This window comes from Equus caballus, chromosome 2 (assembly GCF_041296265.1).
Source record: "Equus caballus isolate H_3958 breed thoroughbred chromosome 2, TB-T2T, whole genome shotgun sequence".
NCBI classification, from domain to species: domain Eukaryota; kingdom Metazoa; phylum Chordata; class Mammalia; order Perissodactyla; family Equidae; genus Equus; species Equus caballus.
The window spans coordinates 5,342,544-5,361,722 of NC_091685.1; the positions used below are offsets into that span (position 1 = coordinate 5,342,544).

Here is a 19,179-nt window from a genome sequence, read left to right on the forward strand (position 1 = left end):
GATCACTGCACGCTGGAGGAGTGATGACACACTTGGAAAGACTGACGCACAGAGGGCGGCGGAGAGATGAGCCTTGGGAGGGAGGCAGGGCCGATCCCACTGAGCCTCGAGCGCCAGGCTGAGGAGCACAGGCTCTGTCCCTCGGGGCCAGGTCTAAGGACCACCCACCTCCCACCAGCCCTGTGACCTCGGCAAGGCACTTCCCCTCTGGGAACATTTGGGGTGATAATTCCTGCCCCGGTTCTGCCTCCCAGGCCTTGGGCAAGAATTCATAAGACAATAGACAAAAAGGCATTTGTAAAGTGTAGAAGATTTTACAAAACCAGGTTGGTGGGGGGGATGGAAAGAAGGGAACACAGTAGCTGCGAATTTAGCCAGCTCTTTTTCACCGTAGAGCGACCAGATTTACTCCAACTTTTATTGTTACTAAACATAACGATATTTGCATGAGGCTTTGCTACTTGCCACTGGCCTATCACCTCACTTGAGGATCCTCAAACCTTTTAAGTTAGATGTAATTCTTCCTATCTTGCGAGTGAAGACATGGAGGCAGAGAAGTGACAGGACCCGCCCAGCCAGGCGGGCCAGCGGGGCGGAGCTGAGGCAGAACCCAGGTTTTAGAGCTGCATGGCTGTGCGCCTCCTATCCTGCCCCGCGAACCCTTAGTCACACTGAGCAGCTGGTCGGAGCCGACGTCACTGAAGGGCAAACCAAGGGCGCAAAGGAGCAAGAAGGCAGGAAACAGCAGGAACGGAAGACTATTCAGGGTTGGAAAATCTGAGGTCTTGACTATGGGTCAATAACCTCGAAGGCCTATGACGGGTCAGAATTTGTCATTTTACTGAGGTCCAAGTTTGAATTCTTTGCTGCAAGATTGGTATGTGGAGCAAAAGCCTGTCAACGAGGGTGTCCAGCCGATTGCCCAGCACACGCTTCTCAGCTCAACTTTCTGGTTTTCACCTCCTTGTGGGAGGCAGGGAGGCCTACAGGGTGAGAGGCAGTCCATCTGGGGAGAAACCCCAGCTCAGCCACTTGAGTAAGTGGAAGCTGTGTGACCTTGAGTATGTGGCTTCCTGTCTCTGAACCTCAGTGTCCTGATATGTAACACAAGGATAATAATACCTACTTCAAAGGGCTGATGAGAGGATTAAATGAGATAGTAGTAACTCGGGACTCTGCAGGACACCCGAGGAGCTGGTCACACTGGTCTCTGGGAGGGGACGTGGGAGACAGGAGTGCAGAGGAGGAAAGAGACTGACTTTTCACCAAATGCCTTTTTGTAATCCCTCTCTCTCTTTCTTTTAATCACGTGTAGAGGGTCCTTATTCAAATAAATAAATTAATGGACCTTACAAAGTGAGACAATGCATGTGAAGCACTTAGCACGGTCTTGACGTTCAATGCCGCATAAAGGTTAGCTTCTACTGTTGCTGTGTACACTAATATAACCTGACTTTTAATTGAGATATAACTCACATATAACATGGTATCCGTTTTCAGTGTACAACAATAAAGCGAGTTTTCAGAACTCTTGACTCTGTGGAAAATGACTCCCCCCAGATGCGGAATGATCCTTGAGGAGCAGAAGAGAAAGAGGCTACAGCAAGTGATGCTTCTCAGGCAGAAAACAGCAGTCTGACGGGCAAGCAGCCGCCTCCGACTTGCTCCTTGCTGAGTCAGACGAGGCTGATGCCTGGGCACCTGGATGAGCCTGGCAACTTCTCTGGCGAGGGAGGCTGACAGGCCTCGAATGCCCATCAAACAATCAGCCCACAGCCCTGGGCTTGGTGCCTGTGTCTGCAGCTCGCTGGCTGAGTAACCTCGGGTGAGTCACTGAACCTCTCTGAGCCATCAGATTTTCATTTGACAAATGAGGACAGTGATCCTCGCCTGCCTTGCAGGACTGTTGTGGGGGTTGTGAGAGAGGTATGTGGTAGCTACCACCTTCATCTTCATCATCATTTACGGCGTGTGGGCTTCATCCGGGACACTGGGAGCCAGTAAAAGGCTTTCTGCCTGCTGTGGTAAGGTTGGATCCTAGGGGTCAGAGAGGTCACTCTGCAGGTCAATGTGGAGAGCGGCCTGGAGGGGAAGAGCAAGGCAGGGACTGAGAAGGACTCTGTGTGAGCCTCCCCATGCCCACCCCATCTGACCTCTCTGAGCAGCACCCTTAGCCACGACTGGACTAACCCAGCAAAAGGATGCTTCTGGATTGTGGCAGGGAATCAACATCTGAATGTAACTAACAGAGCTTTACCTTATCCACTTGCCCGGGACGGTATTTACGCTAATCCTATTCCGACAAAAGCAACGCTGACTAATACAAGCCGCGCCTCAGCTCTGGTCCCACACATCTGTCGGCTGCGTGGGGTAGCCTCTCCTGCCGCGCGGGCCTGCGCGTGGCTGCCAGGCTCTCAGCGGCCAGCCCGGAGGCGCCGAGGGGCAGCCGATTGTTTGGCACCTATAGATGCGGCCCTGCTGGGGGCCAAGCGCTGTGCCGGGCAGTGGAGACGCAGCAGAGAAGACAGACAAGGTGGCCACTCCCATGAAGCATGTGCTCTGGTGGGAGAGGCGAAAAGCAAAGAAGTAAATGAAGAAGTGAACACGGTGAGTGCAGACGGGGTTGAGTCCTATGAAGACAAACAGCACTGACGCGTCAGAGAGGCTTGCGGGTGAGCACCTAATTAGAGGGTGGCCAGGGAAGGCCCGTCTGAGGAGGTGGGACCTGAATGACAAGGAGTCACCACGGGGCGGTCACAGTGTGCCAGGCAGTGGCACCAGCAAACGCCCCAAGGAAGGGCCACAGTCAGCGAGTTTGAGGGACGGAAAGCCAGAGTGGCTGGAGCCTGGGGCAGGAGACAAGATGAGGTGGTGCCAGAGGTGAGGACGCGTGGGACATTGAGCACTGTGGGAGCCACTGGAGGGCTCTGAGCAGGGGAGTGGCGCGCCCTGCAGTGTGTTGAGACGTTCGCTTTGGTTGCTGGGTGGAGAATCGACTACAGGAGGGACGGGAGGGCCCCAAGGAGACGAGGTAAGTGGCCCTGGCATTGGGCAGGGGGAGAAGGGAAGGATGGGTGACATCTGGGAGGTGACAAGAAGAATAAGACAAAGAGCGGAGAGTCCCTAGCACGGTCGGCGGCACCAAGCAGGGGCTCACGAAGTGGTGGCCGGGGTTTGATTATTTTGACTCTCCTCCGCCACACAGTCTCTCCAAAATAATACCTTTTAAAAATGCTAATATTTGATCAGCTTCAGTACTGGCCCAGAGGTCCCCGTAGCGATGCTAGACACATTTTCCCCTGTGGGCTGGCCTCAGATCATGCCCCACGGCTGTGGGCTGCTTCCTTCTGAAGTGAAGCCCCGTGGGCCACGTGCTTCCTGGCTCTGAGGCGATCTGGCCCCAGCGCCTTCTCAGGGAGCTGGCCTGACCCAGCGCCAAGCTGAGAGCCACGAGAAACCCGCCGCCGAGGGCGGGCTGGCCCCAGTCCTGCACGGGGAGGTCCTCAGCAGGGACAGGCACCGGGTCTCACCTGCCTTCTAATCCACTCCTCCAGTGCCGGGCGCTGAGTTCCCGCTCTGTGCAGACTCTGTGCTGGGGACACAGGAATGAATCAGACACCGTCCCCGCCTGGAGCTCATGCGGAGGTGGAGAGGGAAGCACATAAATACTGATGTGCTATAGCCGCTCAATATTTGCTGGTGAACAGTAACCCACACAGCAAGCCCCTGATCCTGCACCTACAATTTTACTTAGGTATTTCCTTACCTTGAAACCTTTAGGGGCCGGTCTGGTGGCACAGTAGTTAAGTTCCTACACTCTGCTTCAGCACCCCGGGGTTCGCGGGTTCGGATTCTGGGCACAGACCTAGCACCACTTGTCAAGCCACACTGTGATAGCATCCCACGTAAAATAGAGGAAGACTGGCACAGATGTTAGCTCAGCAACAATCTTCCTCAAGCAAGAAGAGGAAGAGATTGGCAACAGATGTTAGCTCAGGACCAATCTTCCTCACAAAAACAAAAAAAACAAAAGAAAAACACCTTTGAAATTCCGCAAGTAGAAACTGCCAGCCCAGAATTGAGGCTCCTCACAGAGGTCCCCACCTCACTCTCCTGTCTCACTTCGGGCCCTTCTTTCTTCCTGAACTTTGGCTCCAGACACATGACACTTATGATTGTTCCCTGGTCTCTGCCATTTCTCTGGTTCACACACACATACCTTTCTTTGTGCCTGGAATACGCCTTCTCCCATTCACTACCCCGTAAACTCCCATACACCTGTCAAAGCCCAGCTCAGAAGTTAGCATCTTTGCCAAGCCTTTCTGATTCTCTCCAGGCCAGGCCCTCCCTCCACTGTGCTCCCACAGTGCTCCACTCATCCCTCTGTATGTCAGATTGCTATGGATCGAGGACTTGGCGCCCACATTGGACTGTGAGCTCTGACTCAGAGCCCCTCTCTGGTTCATCTCTGTGGCCTGGCGCCCAGCCCAGGGCCTGGCACAGAGGAGGGCGATACCGTAAGCACTGAAATTCATGGGGGTGACAAGGATGTCTGTGTGGCCGTAGTACAGGTAGATGAGAGGCACAAAAATGAGGCCAAGGAGGACAAGGCCTTGAATGCCGGGCCTTGGGGTGGGTGTCAGACACTCGAGAAAAGCAGAACCAAATCCCATGCAGAGAGGCAGCACAGCAGGGCAGGAGAACCATCTGGGGTTGTGGGAGGGGATATAAAGATTACGTTTAGGTGATGTTCTCAAGGGCTATTAGCTCTGGGTTCATTTTCCAACATAAATAAGAGAAGATACCCCTTGCCCTTAAGGACTTTAGTTCTGTAAATAGGCAACAGAACAGCTGTATACCTATAAACATACAAACATCATCCCCTCTTCCCCTCTGAGACCACTCCATGAAGACTCTCTCATTCAGATGGGGAAACTGAGGCCTGCAGAGTTGAAACAGCTTGTGTGAGGTTGCCAGGTGAATAGCAATAAGCCAAAGATGACCCTACGCAAAGGCAGTCATGAAGAGCTGTGGAGGGAGAATCTTGCCATCATAGAATTTGTTTCTCACACAGCACAGTTGTTTGTATGTTTTCTGCATTAAAAAAAAAATACATGAATTTACAGTCACCGTGAAAAAACAGATTGAAAGTATAAAATAAATATATGTGAGTCCATACTGATATTAAATAAGCAAATAAATAGGGGAGCATGGGCAAATCTTCCTTAGGGAAGAATTCCAGATAATTCAAGTGGCTCTCCCACCGTCCCCCAGGAGGTGGGCTTAATCCCTGCTCTGAGTAGGGTCTGGACTTAGTGTCTTGCCTCCAAAGAACAGGGTATGGAAAGGGAAAAATATTAACTTTACCGTGGAGACACCTGGCAAACACCACCTTCACCAAGCAGTCAACGTTGTTAGCATCACTGGTGACACATTATGTGAATGTCACGTGCGCCTAATGTGATGTGACGAGAGGGGCACTCCGCCTCTGTCCTCTTCCCCAAAACCCATAACCCCAGTTTGGTCACGAGGAAATCATCACCAAATCCAGACTGAGGACCAGTCTACAAAATCCGTGGCCAGCACTGCTCAAGACTGTCACGGTCATGGGAGACGAGGAGAGACTGAGCCACTGTCACAGAGCAGAGGAGGCTGGAGAGGCAGGACTGAAGGCGATGCGGGAACTTGGACTGTGTCCTGGAACAGAAAAGGACGTGAGTGGAAACGCCAGTGAAGTCCGAAGGAAGCCTGGAGTTAGTTCACAGCAACGCACCCACGGTGGGTTTTTAATTTCGACAGATGTCCCACATTAATGGAAGATGTTAACAAGAGAGGAAACCAGGTGAGGGACAGATAGGAACTGTGTGTCATCTTTGCAAATTTTTGTGAATCTAAAATGACTGCCAAAAAAAAAGGCTTATTTAAAAACATCAGGTAAGGAGAGAGCGAGTCCTTCCCGAGCCCCCCCACTGCACCCAGAGCCTCTCTCTAAATTGGGTATCTGTACACAGCTTTTTCTTTTTTCTCTTTGTTTCAATATGTTCTTACAGAAATAGTTTTTTTTCTTACACCATGGTTCATACTGTGCATATTGTTCTGCAACTTCCCCTTTTCTCTTAACAATATGTCTCAGTGGCGTTTCCATGTCAGTACTTCCAGGTCTGCACTGTCCAATACAGTAGCCACCAGCCATAGGTGGCCATCAAGCACTTGAAAACGTAGTTAGCCCGACTTGAGATGTGCTGTAAGTTAAAATACACACCAGATTTCAAAGGCTTAGTACCAAAAAAAAAGTAAAATATCTCATAAATAATTTTTCTGTTGATTACATGTTGAAGTGATAACATTTTAGGCGTAGAGAGCTCAAAATATATCATTAATTTCATCTGTTTGTTACATTTTTTGGTGTGGCTACTGAAAAATTAAAAATTACACATGTGGCTCGCATTATATTTCTATTGGACAGTGCTGTTACATAACTCTAAACTCATTCTTTTTATCTGCTGCATAGTATTCCGAAACCTGCAAGTTCCACAATTTAACCATTCTTTTTCGAGTGTACATTTAGATTGTTTCTAAAATTTTATTCTTACAAACCACGTTGCAATTAAAATCTTTGTACAAACCTACCTTGTGTACATGTAAAAAATTTTCTCCTAGAGCAGGGGTTGGCCACTAAGACCCACAGACCAAGTGCAGCCCACTGCCTGCTTTTGTAAATCGAGTGTTAGTGGAACACAGCCACGCTCACTCATTCACATATTGTCTATGGCTGCTTTTGCACTACTACGGCCGAGCTGAGCAGTTGTGACAGAGACCATATGGCCCACAAAGCCTAAATCTTTACTATCTGTCCCTTTGTTAAAGGGACCTTTGCCCAAGAATTGTTACCAACAACTAGAAGAGCTATGTTGCAGGTCAGGTTCCCTGGAAAGCAGACTCTGAGATGGAGATTAGCATACAGGAAGTTAATTAGGGATTGCTCTTGGGTGGAGGTGGGGCAAGAAGCAAGAGTAGACAGAGAGGTGAATTGGGCGAGGCAGTATTAGGACCTCAGCCAGTCCCACGGGGAGCTCTGAAGCTCTGATGGCCCTTCAGAGTTGTCCTGAGTTGGGGCAAATGGGGCCAGACTTTTATAACCCTGGATCTACCCACCCTGGGCAAAGGGTATGACATTGGATGAGGTAACTGTCTTCAGCTGAGGGAAATTCCCAGTGAGGGCTGCTGGCTGAGAGGGAACAGGCCCATCAGCCCTGGAGGTGGCTGGGGGGGGTGGGGAGGTGGTGGTGGTGGTGTGGGCAGTGCAGGATAGCGTCGACTACAGCCCACACCTTGTACGCTCAGCTCCACTTCTTCATTTAAGCTCTGGGAGCAGCCCTTCCAGGATTCTGGTGGGCCTCTTTTCCTGGGGGAAACTTACAGAGAAAAGTTAGTGGGACAAACTACAGCCCCAACACTGACTGGTCTTGAGGCCATAACTGATACTCATCATCTCCCTCTTCTGTCCATTCTAGATTCCCCCTACCCTCAGCTAGCACCTCTCCTGGTCTCAGTGACTCACTTGGCGGCATGATCTAGACCCTGTGTCCTGAGGGGTCTGAGCCTGTAGTCACCATATCCTTCTCAGGCCATGGCCCCTACATTTGCCAATTCACCATAAATATTGGGCAAGGGAGCACCAAGAGGTCTCCAAATGGGTCAACTGGATACCAAAGATAAACCGCCCTGCCTGCTACTGCTCAACAGCAGCCTTACCTCCTCCTGACGAGGAGGGCTAATTACCCCTGGAAGAATGGTGACTCCACTTCTTGCCTGCTAGACCCTTGACACAAGGAGCTCAAAGTGCCTGGGTGGCAGTCACAGCTAAAAGTTCAATAGTCACCTCAACGTTTCCCCTCGTGGCCTCTTTGTGAATCAGGACCTCTAACCCAGAGAGGATGCAGAACCCAGAGTTGTGGGGACAGGAAGCACAAATGCTTCCTGGAATGATGGTAAGAGTGAGACCACTCCTACATCCACCCCTGCGTCCCGGGCCCATGTATGCCACCTACAGAGACAAAGCACTGGGTACTAGTCTTTGATTTAGAATGTATGCTGCATCCCAGACGATGGCACCCTATTCTCACAGAGTATTGTTTCTGAGCTGGTGCTCAGCTGTGTCTTCAACAGAGAGTTCCAAACTGGCAGCTTAAGGCTAGCGCAGTGTGTGAAAGGACGAGTGGACTCCACAGCCATGTGCCCAGTGCTGCCCCTCCCTTGCTGTAGAGTCATATGGGATCCAAGCCAGTAGATTAAACACACTGTAAACTCTTGGAGAGTTCTGCTGGATGGAGCCCTGCAAGCAGAGTCATATCTGGAATATATGTCTATTCCAGTCAATGGATCGCAGCTCTTTCCAGGGTGGAAGGGGTTTAATATACTCAACTCGTGAAGTGGCCGGTTGTTCTTCTCAAGGAATGGAGACGCAGCTGAGACTCAGAGTTGGTCTTGTAACTGGCAGGTTGAACACTCAGCATCAGCAATATCCAGATGAGTGTTGATGAATGTGAGCCCATGCTATTGGGCCCATACATGCACTTTCTCCACGCCAGCATGCTTACTCTGCTTATGCACCCAGCCTTCGATAGAGGCTGGCTGATGTCAACTGCATATATATGGTTGTTGAGTGCGTCTTCCGTGGTGTACAACCTCTGGTGGGTGTTAACATGGAATACAATGATCTTCACATATGGTGCCCACTCTCAGAAGTCCCACCACATGCCTCTATCCCAGATCTCCCTGTCCCCGATTTTCCAATCTTATTCTCTCCATACCCCTAATCAACCAGACAAGCTATTCACCACTGCCCATGAGATCCATGTATATTCTAACCTTGGGCCCTTCTCTTTCCACAAAAAGTAGATGACTAGGTGCACTATCCAAAGCTCTGCCCCTTGGAAGGATTTTCCCTCGGCTGTCTTTCAAGGACACGCCTGTGTGGGGCTGCAGTGCAGCCAGTCTATTTTTGGCTTGCTCACACATACTGTTCCTGAGCCGATCCACCCAGGAACAAAGCATGGCTTTTTTCTCCTCCAGCTGGATACAAGGAGCTCCCCAGGCAGCCATAGGTGAGCTGAGGGAGAGGCACTGATGCAAAGGTGGTGAGTGACAGAGACGTCTGGGCCACCTGCTCATGCAGCTACCTTCTGCCTTTTGGCCCTGCTGTGTCCGATGCCAGTAGTACCACGTCTATCCTATGATGAATTGCTGCTGGGCTTTCTGACCTTTTGACTTGATGGGTCTGACAGAATCTAGCTCATGATGAGCAGCTGTGGCTGCATGGTCAGCTTGATGATCCAGGCTCAGACGATCTGTCTCTTCCAGAATCCTGTAGCAAATCAGGAGCTGCTTTTGAAAAGTGTGTCATTCCTGGCTGCAGATGGCATGGCCCTGCTCCAGAACCACAGGGATCTACATTGTGATTCTCCTACTAGGTCTTGTCATAAACTCCAAGGGGATCTTTTCCCACCACAGATACCTCAAATACCATGGGTTCTGCCAGATCATATGGTCTGCACAGCATGGCTACTTGTACTATAGCCCTCTCCCGCACTCTGGGCCCCCATCTAAACTGGCAGCCTTCTGTGTCATCCAGTATATGGGATGGAGAAGTATTCCCACGTGTGGAATATCCTGCCTCCAAAACCCAAAGAGGGCCACCAGGCATCGTGCTTCTTTCTTAGTGGAGGAGTGGGAAAGGCAATAATTGGTCTTTTACTTTGAAGGGAACAGCCCTGGCATATCCCAGACCATCGGCTCCTAAAAATTTCACTGATACGTCAGGCCCCTGAATCTTCACAGTGTTTCTTCCCACTCTCTGCAATGCATGTGTCTCACTGAGGCTTCCAATATACTTGCTGTGTCTTGCTCATCTGGCCCAGCTAACTGCTGTCTTTAATATAGTGGACCAGTGTGATGTTCTGCAAGGTATCTAGGCAGTACAGGCCTTTTCAGACTAGGTGGTGAGAGGGTAGGAGAGTTAACAGCCCTGGGGCAAGACTGTAAATGCAAACTTTTGTCTGTTCCAAGTGAAGATGAACTCTGATCTTCCTTTCTGATAGGGAAGGAAAGAAAAACCTCCACCAGATAAATGGCTACACACCATGTTCCTGAGAACATGTTAATGCGCTCTAGGAAAGATGCCACATCTGGGAGAGCAGTTGCAATTAGAATTACTACTCGATTGGTTTTGCTGTAGTCCACTGTCATCTTCCAGGATCCCTCTGGTTTTTGTAGGGGCCAGACTGGTGAATTAAACAGAGAGATAATGGGGATCGGTATTCCTGTATCATCTAGGTCTTTAAGGATGGCACTAATCTTTGCTATTCCCTGATTGCTAGTGAGGTTGAGCATCTTCTAACATGTTTATTGGCTTATTTCCTTTTCTTTGAATTCCCATAATTCATAATCATTTGCCTTGTTTTAAAGTTTGTTTATCTTTCTCCTTCACTAGACTGTGAGCTTCTTGGGGCCAGAGACTATGTCTTCTTCATCCCTGTGACCCTCGGACCTGGCACATAAGAACTCGCTAAATACGCACTGAACGAACGATTTTAACAAGATGAAGCAGCAGCATTTGATTGGACGTCCTGGTCCTGGATCCTGAAACCAGCCTCCTTGGCTTATGGGTAAGCTACCCCTGACAGCAACTGTATCATTTTGGTGGATTTAAAAGAAAATACAATGTCATCCAATCAAACCATCTCTCTTTTGAAACCAAGGCAGTGTCACCGAACTAATCGAAGCTCCCAAGCCCTTGTTTTCTGGATGGACTCCCTTCGACAGCAATAATGGGCAGTAACAAACTAAGCCCTCGCCCCAGCTGCCTGTAATAAACGCATCCAGAACACATTACAAATCTCAGAGCGAGGCTCTGAGGCCTGAGGCTGCAGCAAAAGAAAACCGAGGTTGACAGGCACAAGTTTAAGAACCTGATATTCTCTAAATGAAAAAAGGCCAGATGCCTGTTTCTTCACCACTGAATGCAGAAAGTGTGTTATCTGAGCTTCCTGCCGTTTTTTAAACCTGGGAGTCTAATGATATTTGTTTGGTCAACTCTAAACTTCATTTGTCAAAAAAAAAATCTAATTTACTGAGTCTCACAGTGTTTCTTTCCTTTGCCTTAAATTGTTGGGGCTTTTAAATTTTTAAAACTTTCCTTACATACCTGTTTATGTGAGAACGTTTTTACCTTTCCAAAATGCATCCTCAAAACTCCTCAGGCCTCCCACCATCTGAAGGCCACAGGCCAAGCTCCTCTACAAGGCCTCCCAGCCCTGTCTCCTTTTTCGCCTCGTTTCTCTCCATCATCATGCCTAAGAACCTTGCGCCTCCACCGTCCATACTGTTTGCCTTTCCTGAAACGAGGCATGTGCGTCACACCTCTGTGCTTTGCACACCCCCTCCCTCTGCTGAGAACTCCTACCTATCCTTCAAGGCTGGGTTCAAATGTCAACCCTCTCTGGAGACTCTGCTTGCCTTAGAATGGTGTCAATGACCCCTTTTTCCACTTTCTCAACATTTAAAAGGAATATCTACGGTAAACACCAAATGTGCTATACTATCATTATCTACCCCTGTGTCTATCTCCCCACCAGACTAAGACTCCCCCAAGGGTGGAAATTAGATCTCATTTACTGCAGTTTCTCCAGTGACTGTCTCGTCCTTGGCACACAGCAGATGGGTAACATTTGTGTGTTGAGTGAATGAATGAAAATACAGACTCAATCCCTACCCAAAGGATCAGGAGCTCCAATCTAACCACCACAAGAAAAGGATCAATCAGCTATTGGAGCAGATTCTAATAGTATTTAATTTCCCAAATTTCCTCTAGCAACCAAACACATTTGGAAGACATATTCATGCCGAGACCCACGGGTAACTCCGCGGTCCTTGGAACTTCTGCCCCATTTCAGAAGTGACCCTTTCACTCCGGCAGGCTGGAGCTCAGTGGGTTCTTAGCAGCGGGCCAGCTTAGACGGGGTCTGCGAGCCTTGTGCCCCTCAGCAGGCACCCAGAATAGCTCGATGAGTGTTCATGGGAATTCTGCACATGCATCAAGAAGGAAACAGCCACGAATAACCCAGCCTGCTCTCCCATTCTACAGGGCACATCTCTGCAATCACGTTACTTTCCAACTATCACCACCTAAGCCTCTCAGCCAGAGAGCAATTGGTTTTCGACTTACCCTGCGTTCCTAAGTTGGCAGAACTTTCTGGGTGTTTATAAATGAAGCTTCCTACTTCCAGTCTCTTCCCCCGCTCCAGCTTGCCTTCCACAGCCTGTTAACAGAAGACCAACCAATTCCTGCTAATCCAAACACCTTCACCTGATGCTCAGGACCCTTCAGATTTGGTTCTGGTCCTTGTGTTCCTCTCCTGCCTCATCTCCAGCTATTCTCCTGCATGTGTGCTCCACTCCAGCCATACCAAACACCTTCCAGATATCTCACAGTTCTGAGTCTTTCCTACTCTGCTTTCTCTGCCAGGCATACACCTCAACCAGCCAATTACCTACTTCTGCCCTTTAAGACTGCACACGGGTATCACCTCCTCCAGGAAGCATTCCCTGACTGGATTAGATGCCTTTCCTGTACACTCGTAACTAGTCATTCAACTATTCAATAAAATGGTTATGGAGACCTAGCTTGTGTGTGGAGATACAGAAGGGAACAAAACAAAGACTCTGCTTTCAAGAAGCTTAAATTCTTGAAGGGGGGGTGGCGACAGACAATAAAGAAATAAATAACTGTATCAAGGGGTGATAAATACTCTGAAAAAAAATGAAGCAGGGTAGAGTATTAGAAAAGGGTTAGGAGGGAGTGCTGTTCTATTTAGAGTAGTCAACAAAGGCCTTTCTGATAAAGCAAACAGAGAACTGAATCAAATCAGGACAGGAACACGCAGAGATCCACAGAAAGAGCACTGCGATCAGGGAAGTGTGAGTGCAAAGGCCCTGAGGCAGCAGCATGCTTGGTATGTGTGTTTAGCAAGGGAGCCAGTGGGACCACAGGGGTGTGAGAAACGCAGAGAATGTTAGGAAATGAAGTCAAAGAGGCAGCCAGGAGCCAGTTCACACTGGGCCTTGCAGGACACAGTAAGGGCTTAGGATTTTGCTCTGAGTGAGATGGAAGCCACTAGAAGGGATAAAGAAGACAGATGATTTGTTTTACGTTTTAAAAGGTTCATTCTGGCTACTCTGTGGATTACAGACTACAAGGGAAACAAGGAAGGGTGGAAGCAGGAAGAGCACAAACAACACCTGGATACCTATCAATTCCACAAATATTTATTGGGTACTCCTGGACAAGCACTGTTTTAGGCACTGAAGACACCCAGTGAGTAAGACAGGATTCCTGACATCAGGAGGTTACAGTTTAGTGGGGAGACAGATTCGAAAGCAGCAGCACAGAAGATGAAGACATGGATAGAACAGCACACAGGACACCACGCTGGGGCAGGAGGGGAAATCAGGAGGAGAGCAGCATTCCAGAGACAGAAATGGCATATGAAGATGCTCAGAGGGGGAGTGGCACGCTGGGGTTTCCAGTTTTGAAAGTCACTTTGTTTCTAGCATAGAAAGGTGAATTTGAAGAGGTTAAGACTGGAAGCAGAGGGACCACTTAGGAAGCCATATAGTCAGTCTGGGCGTGAGAGGATGCAGTCCTGAAGTCGTACTAGAGATAGAGGAGAGGCAAGAGATTCTAAATACGCATGAGCTTTTAACCATCAGGCCTTGGTTGGGTGAGGGTGGGAGAGGAGGGGTCTAGGCTGAGTCCTGAGTTCCTAGCTGGAGTGCCTGCACTGCCAGTATTGCCAAGTAAGAGAAGACATGTTACACCTGAGATGCCCACGGGACATCTAGAAGACATTGTCTGAAACTCAGGGGACGGGTATGGGTTGAAGATACAAACTGGAGTGTCATTGGCATGTAAATGATGTTTGAATCATGAGAGTAGATGAAATCAACCAGGGAGATTGTATATAGTCAGAGAGCCCTGGGCTTTGATCTTAGATCTGCCATTCACTAATTGTATGACCTTGAGGAAGTTACTACACCATTTTATTTTATTTTTTTGGTGAGGAAGATTGGCCTTGAGTTAACATCTGTTGCCAATCTTCCTCTTTTTGCTTGAGGAAGACTGTCACTGAGCTAACACCTGTGCCAATCTTCCTCCACTTTGTATGTGGGATGACTCCACAACATGGCTTCATGAGTGGTGTGTAGGTCTGCACCCAGGATTCGAACCTGTGAACTCCAGGCCGCTGAAGCAGAGTGTGTGAACTTAACCACTATGTCACCACACTGGCCCCTACTACACCATTCTGAGCCTCACTTTTCTCATCTTTAATTGGGTACTGTCATTATTATTTTAAATGTCTACCATAGTGCTGAGCACATGGTTAACTGCTCAATTATTATTCTGTTCCAACAGCTGCCAGCAGTGGGAGACTGAACAAGACACTCCTGCTTGCTGAGCGCAGGGTCTCACCTGCAGCTCCTGCTCGGTACCCACAGTGACCCATGGAATGGGCACTCAGTGAACGGCTACTGAATAAAGACATCTAAAAGACGGAAACAATACCTGCTAATAAAACAGGTGGGAGAATTAAGCAACAGTTTTTAAAGTATATAAAGAGCAATGGAAATGCTCATCAATTATCTTAGGAAGTGTACCTAGACTTAGAAGGTAGACAATGTTAGCAGCCGGCCCCCTGGCCGAGTGGTTAAGTTTGCGCGCTCCCCTTGGGCGGCTCAGGGTTCGCGGGTTTGGATCCTGGGCGTGGACCTGGCACTGCTCATCAGGCCATGCGGTGGCGGCGTTCCACATAGAACTAGAAAGACCTACAACTAGGATATACAATTATGTACTGGGGCTTTGGGAAGAAAAAAAAAAAGAGGAAGATTAGCAACAGATGTTAGCTCAGGGCCAACCTCCCTCACCAAAAAAAAAAAAAAAAGATCTGTAAAGTTAGCATTTAAAAAAAAAGCAGGTAGACAATATTAGTCCCTTCTCTTCTTTTTCCCTGTCCTTGCTTGTAACCCATCCTCTCTTTTTTTGTATTTTAAATCTCTCCCTTTCTATCTGCTCCTCTTTCCAGATTACAAATATGGTCTAGTCCCGCCCCTCCCCCCACCCACTAAAAACCTTCCTTGGGTACTGCTATCTCCCTCAACTTCCTGTCCAATCATTATTTTGGCCAATTATACTCTTTCTCAATCCAAAACACTTTTCAATGAACAAGCCATAACTTTTGTTTTGGGGAAAAAAATTCCCAGTTTATTATTATTTTAAAAAAGCAAATATCACGTACATAATTGCTCAAGCAGGTCCACAGAGAGGTATTTCATTTTTAAATGTACATGTATGTCATTTTTCTACAACAGTAATTCATTTCAAGGGAAATTTCATTACATATCTTCTACCAAGCCCTAAACCGAGAGCGCCAATGTATTCAAATAAGCCCCAAGGCCTGGGGATGCTTCAGCCAGTCCCTCATTAGAAGCCTCAGCATGGGGGCTCCTGAGACCAGTGCAGAAGGTCTTCCAGGGAGAGCTGAAACCTTCAGATAAGTGAGTTCTGGAAAGAAAGGGGAGGTGGCTGGCTCCAGCAGGCTCACCCCTGGGGTAGAGCAAAGAGAACAGACGGGGAGTTCTGAGAGGCACCGGAGTTATCTAAACTCGGGGGACGGAACTGAGCGGTGGCAGCTGTAATTGAGTTTCAGTTACCTGCAGGGTGGCGAAATAAAGTAGTAACTTCATCTGTCTGACACAGGGAAGTTTAGAGGTGTCCTTGGCACACTCACAGTGAAATCCGTCACCCTTTCCCTGTGTTGGGTGACGGCAACTGTACGGCGCTTCCCAGTGACAGCCAGCTGACGTCCCGTTAGGCAGCACCAGCACACTCCAGCTAATGAAGCGTCTCCTGCAGGCCCGTCTCCCAGGCTCTGTGTGTCCTCGGTCTGTCTGAAGGAATGGCACTAGGGGAAAATGGAGCACAGCCAGCACCAGCCGTCACCCAAACTCAAAAGAGTCTTTGAATGGCAGAGAGAGGCGCGTTCCCCTTTGTGCCCAGCCCAGGGCCGGAACCGTCCTCAGGTCATTTTTTGTGGGTCTGTACAAATGCGCCGACCGGCAGTGAGCCGTCCTTCACCTGAGCCCGGATTTCGGCTCGTTGCTTTAATGTGAAGACCAGGGCTCTCACCGTCCGCCGGTAAGGCCCATTAATGAGGCGGGAGCAGAGATGAAACGTTTCCCGCTCAATATTTTCAACCAGTAGGTGATCCATCTAAAAAACAGCAAAATTATCAAATTAGGGCCTTGCATTGCATAAGGATTAAAAGCAAGAGAGGCTGGAGCACTCTGCTCAGAGGCCTCCATTAATCAACTGAAATTCAAGGACATCTACTTCCTGTCACAAGAGAAACAGGAAGAGCAAATTAATTCCACCCTGGCAATTAAGGAACAAGGCCATGTGCTTTGTGACAGGGACCTCATTCACAACCCCTGCCGGGTGGTAATATATGCCATTATGACAGGAAACCGGCCTGAACTAAGCAACGGGTACTGGGCCCCATACTTGACCAACCAGGAAACGAAGACCAAGGATAATAAATCAGTATAACAGTTTATACTTTTTTTTGTTTTCAAGTGCCTTTTAACCCCATACAGCATTTTAGAAACACTGGGTCTGGATCCTAATATGTGTGTAGAGCAGTCCATAAATCACTTTTCACATTTAATGCTCACGACTCCTATTATCTCATTTTACAGATGAGGAAACAGGTTCAAAGGTAAAGAAAGGTTCAAGGTCTTACAACTGCTAGGAAGCAGAGCTGGGCCTCTGAGCAGAGCCCCGACTCCACAGTGCATGCTCCTCCCCTTTCACCATCCTGGCTGCCCCCTCCACCTTCTGAGAGACCAGCTGAATTTGGAGAGACCTCTGGAGGGTCAGCCGAGCAGAGGAGGTCCAGGGGACGGGACCTGGAGCAATGCTGGGGTGGTCCGGAGCCCAAGCCCTCCTGAAGTCACAGACCTAATCACAGCAGGACAGGTCTGGGACTTTGTCCACACCATCTGGATCCAGGGCAGACTGGACTGCTGGTCAGGGACCCCCTCACCACCTTCCTTTCCAGACCCACCTGCCGCTATTCGCCTCCCTAGTCCTGACCAGGGCCTAGCCTGAGCAAGCTATGCTGCATTCACATGTCTCCACACGGGGCCCTGTTCCCCAGCAAGGCACCCTTCCCCGAGGAAACACTTTCCTAGGGGCATGTCAAAGCCTAGCTAAAAGCAGGAAGCAAAAAAGCAAACCTCAGCTCAAGGACTGAAGGCTCTTCTTCGGGCTGCCACACTGTCCTGAGCCTCCCTGAGTCATTTTCATCATGCATTATAATGATCTATTTTTTGAGTTTGTCTTCCCTGACAGTGAGCTCCTTGAAAACAGGAAACAAATTCCACTCTCTCACTTCCTTTTTTCCCTTCACTCCTCCCCTACTACGCCACCGCTCATTCAAATACTTATTCAGCACCTACTATGTGCCAGGCTCTGTGCTTGGGCCGAGGAAAAGGCAGTGAAGGGGCCAGCACAGTCCCTGACTCCACGGAGAGCACAGCCCAGCTGGAGACAGCCGTCAATAGGGATTGTAAGTGACCTGAGTGCTAGGACAGGGGATAGCGGTGAGGGCTGGGGTGCAGAGCACCACACCAGTAAACACTAAGGGACCCAACCCCAGAAGGGAGAGCCCGGCTTGAGCAGGAAATGACGTTTGACCTGACGCCTGGAGATTGAGTAGGATCGGGCCAGGTGAAGTGGCATTGGCTTTGTGACAAATTCACTGAGCTGCACATGCATCTTTTGTGTGCTTTGCTATATATGTACTATCTTTCTATTTAAACAGAGAAGATAAAGGAAAAAATGCACCCAAAATAAAGAAGGATCACCTGACATTTGATAAAATGTCCTAACATAAAAGAGAGACCGGCAGAACAAAACAAATAGAAAAAAAGAGACTTGAAAGACATAAGGACCAAGCAGGGAGCAGAACAGGACTGAGAGAGAGAGACAGAGAGAATGAACACCCAGGTCCAGACATCTGCCTGAGGGTAGCAGACAAGAGGTGCCCAGGGAGGTCTGTGGTCCTGATGACTGACTGATTATCCCCAAAGCTGTGCTGTAGTGAGTGGACTTGGGGCCACGGCTCTCCAGAACCCAGACTCCTCGAGCTTTTCATGGCCTCCTGGGTGGCGCTGAACTAGCCCTGGGCCTGAGAGAGCCTTGGAACCAGACTACTTTAGGAGGCTGGAAGGGTGGCTGTCTGTCTGTCCAGCACTGGTCCAGCAACATCTGCCAGAGAGGCTCCTTATGCCAGCGTGGGGCTCCGCATTCCAGTGTGATGACAGTCACTGACTGTTTAGAGATTTACTTAGTATAACAGTGTAACAGGCCAGAAAAAAGTCTCTTTTTTTTTGAGGGGAGTGGTTGTTAGAGGAAGAAGGGTGTACATGCATCTACAAACAGGACATGGCCATTCTGTCAAACTGTAATACCAAAAAAAATAAAGAACTCTGAGAGTGCCTTGGAATTCACATACCTGAATACTCATACACACTTCATCCAGCAAACACTTACTGAGTCATTACTCTGAGTCCAGCCTAAGCTGAGTACCGGAGGCATCAAGCAGAAAAGACCTGACTCCTGTCCTCCAGGAACTCACAGCCTAGAAAGGAGACAGTGCACAGAGGGCCGCGGGGCAGCGGGACAGGGGCCATACAATATGATGGGAACAGGAAGCGAGCATCTCACAATTCTCATGTGTGCCTTCTGTTAAATGAAGGCAATGAGAAGGAAGAAATGAAGAAAAACATCAGTGTATTCAAGTGGAAATCACTTTATTTACGTAAGGGAAAATGATTCACGTTGTACCCTTGTGTATAACAAGTTCACTGCACAAAGTGAAGAATGCCTATCTTATAATTGCCTTTGGATAACCCAAATCTACCCCAGTTGTTGAGTCCTTTCCAATTGGTCCTAACCCGGTGCTTGGGGTAAGACCTTTTGGGGGAAAGGACTGTCTCACTGAGACCTTGAGAAAAAGGGGTTTTGCTGTGCGATGGATTTGTCTGAATGGGGATGGGAAC

General features: G+C 48.9%; 1 protein-coding gene and 1 long non-coding RNA gene across 2 annotated transcripts in view; one reads left to right on the forward strand and one right to left on the reverse strand.

Annotated features, from left to right (window-relative positions):
- Positions 1 to 2,770: 2,770 nt before the first annotated feature.
- LOC138920240 (uncharacterized) lies at positions 2,771 to 18,615 on the forward strand. Its single transcript, XR_011431080.1, has 4 exons — positions 2,771 to 2,880; positions 10,493 to 10,667; positions 14,474 to 14,638; positions 16,813 to 18,615. It is a non-coding gene; the product is annotated as an uncharacterized lncRNA (long non-coding RNA).
- Positions 15,292 to 19,179, reverse strand: part of TCEANC2 (transcription elongation factor A N-terminal and central domain containing 2) — a 33,459-nt gene continuing 29,571 nt past the window's right edge. Inside the window, exon 4 of the mRNA XM_001492810.6 lies at positions 15,292 to 16,327. Within this exon, the coding sequence (XP_001492860.2) occupies positions 16,139 to 16,327 (189 nt within the window). The 3' untranslated portion in view covers positions 15,292 to 16,138. The remainder of the gene's footprint in view (positions 16,328 to 19,179) is intronic.